Genomic DNA, 1424 nt, shown 5'->3' on the forward strand with positions numbered 1-1424 from the left:
AAAATAAACAATTAAACTGCAATTAATGCATTACATTTTATTTAAGTTTCATACCTCGGTATAAAAAAAATTTTAAATACTACTGTATAATTAATATAATTTTATTCCAAATTCATGTATCATATTACACAATACAATAAATAGGCCAGGCCTAATTAACACATTACCGAGGCTATACCTATCGCAAATAGGAGTTTTTAAAGATAAACAATATTGTACAGCAGTATATTACTCTACTGTATTATTGAGTGTTTTCTCTTACATAGTCACACCTTTAGTGCACATAAGGTACATGTAAGGCCAAAAGAATTTCACTGGGGTTATTTTTTATTGGTTTACCATATATTTCTTTATTATAAAAATCTCATTTGATATTTTACGTCAGCCTGAATTTGTTCTAATTTTGTTAATTTTAAAGCAATTTCAGCCTCATTGTTCTTATAGAATGTGTTAATAAACTCCAGGATATGACCTTAATTTAAAGATTAAAATTGTGATGTTTTTAAATAAAAAATAATTTATTTTCATTTTTCAAATTATGCCTGAATACTGAGTCAACACTAGACAAGCAAGACAATGAATTGGTGAAAAAATAGTGTATTATTAACTCATTAATCATTTTACACATACATTTTTTTTATTAATCACTCTTCAATTTTTCTTTTCTTTGACAATGATGATATCTCATTTTGTATGTCTGGTGATGTGAACAACAGGTGGGATATCATAACGGACATAATTTGGTCGAGATGACTTCGTAATCCATATACAGATCTTTTACGGCGATTGAATTCTGCATGTATTAGTTCGCCACCCTGCTCAGACAGCAAGCCAAGACCAACCTTCCACTTCCTCATGAATTCAATTGAATGATGTTCCAGCATATGTAGCTTTGGTTGCTTAACATTGGTTGCAACTTTTCGATACTCTCTTGAAAAATCTGTGATTGCCGACTCTGGGTCAAAAAAAAAATGCACATATAATTTGGAAAATACTTTAACAAAAAGCTAGTTATTATTTTTTTTGAATGCAAAATATGAATTTGTTTCTTACCATATTCTCTCAGTTCAGTTGGATTAACAGGTCGTGTGTGGTTTATTAACGTGTGTACCTTAGCAAATGTTTCAAAAACTGGTGTGTGCTTCTTTTTTATTTTTTCTAAAGCTGTGTTTAGAATTTTTGCTGAGCTGATCGGGCATTCTTCTAACTCATTTTTAAGGGCAGAGTTCATACCAGTCATCAATTTGTCAATGATGTTAATCTAAAAAATAAAAAAAAAAAAATAATGAAACAAAAAAAAATTGTTTTCAATTACAAAAATAATGTAGTTATTGATACGGTACAGTACTTACCTTGCAAGCTTTGTGAACATGATTTCCAACGAAGCTTTTCCCATGATATTGTTGTCTTGGTATTTTATTAGC

At 29.5% G+C, this 1424-nt stretch overlaps 1 protein-coding gene across 1 annotated transcript; it reads right to left on the reverse strand.

The window, feature by feature from the left end:
• Positions 1-714: 714 nt before the first annotated feature.
• LOC117121429 lies at positions 715-1356 on the reverse strand (the record flags this gene model as incomplete). Its single annotated transcript, XM_033266636.1, has 2 exons — positions 1054-1356; positions 715-955 (listed from the first exon to the last, which is right to left on the reverse strand). Coding segments are annotated over exons 1-2 (428 nt in total), but the record flags the coding sequence as incomplete, so codon positions are not given.
• Positions 1357-1424: the final 68 nt, after the last annotated feature.

Source organism: Anneissia japonica, unplaced genomic scaffold (genome assembly GCF_011630105.1).
Source record: "Anneissia japonica isolate Jap-2015-1 unplaced genomic scaffold, ASM1163010v1 scaffold285497_len1411_cov143, whole genome shotgun sequence".
NCBI classification, from domain to species: domain Eukaryota; kingdom Metazoa; phylum Echinodermata; class Crinoidea; order Comatulida; family Comatulidae; genus Anneissia; species Anneissia japonica.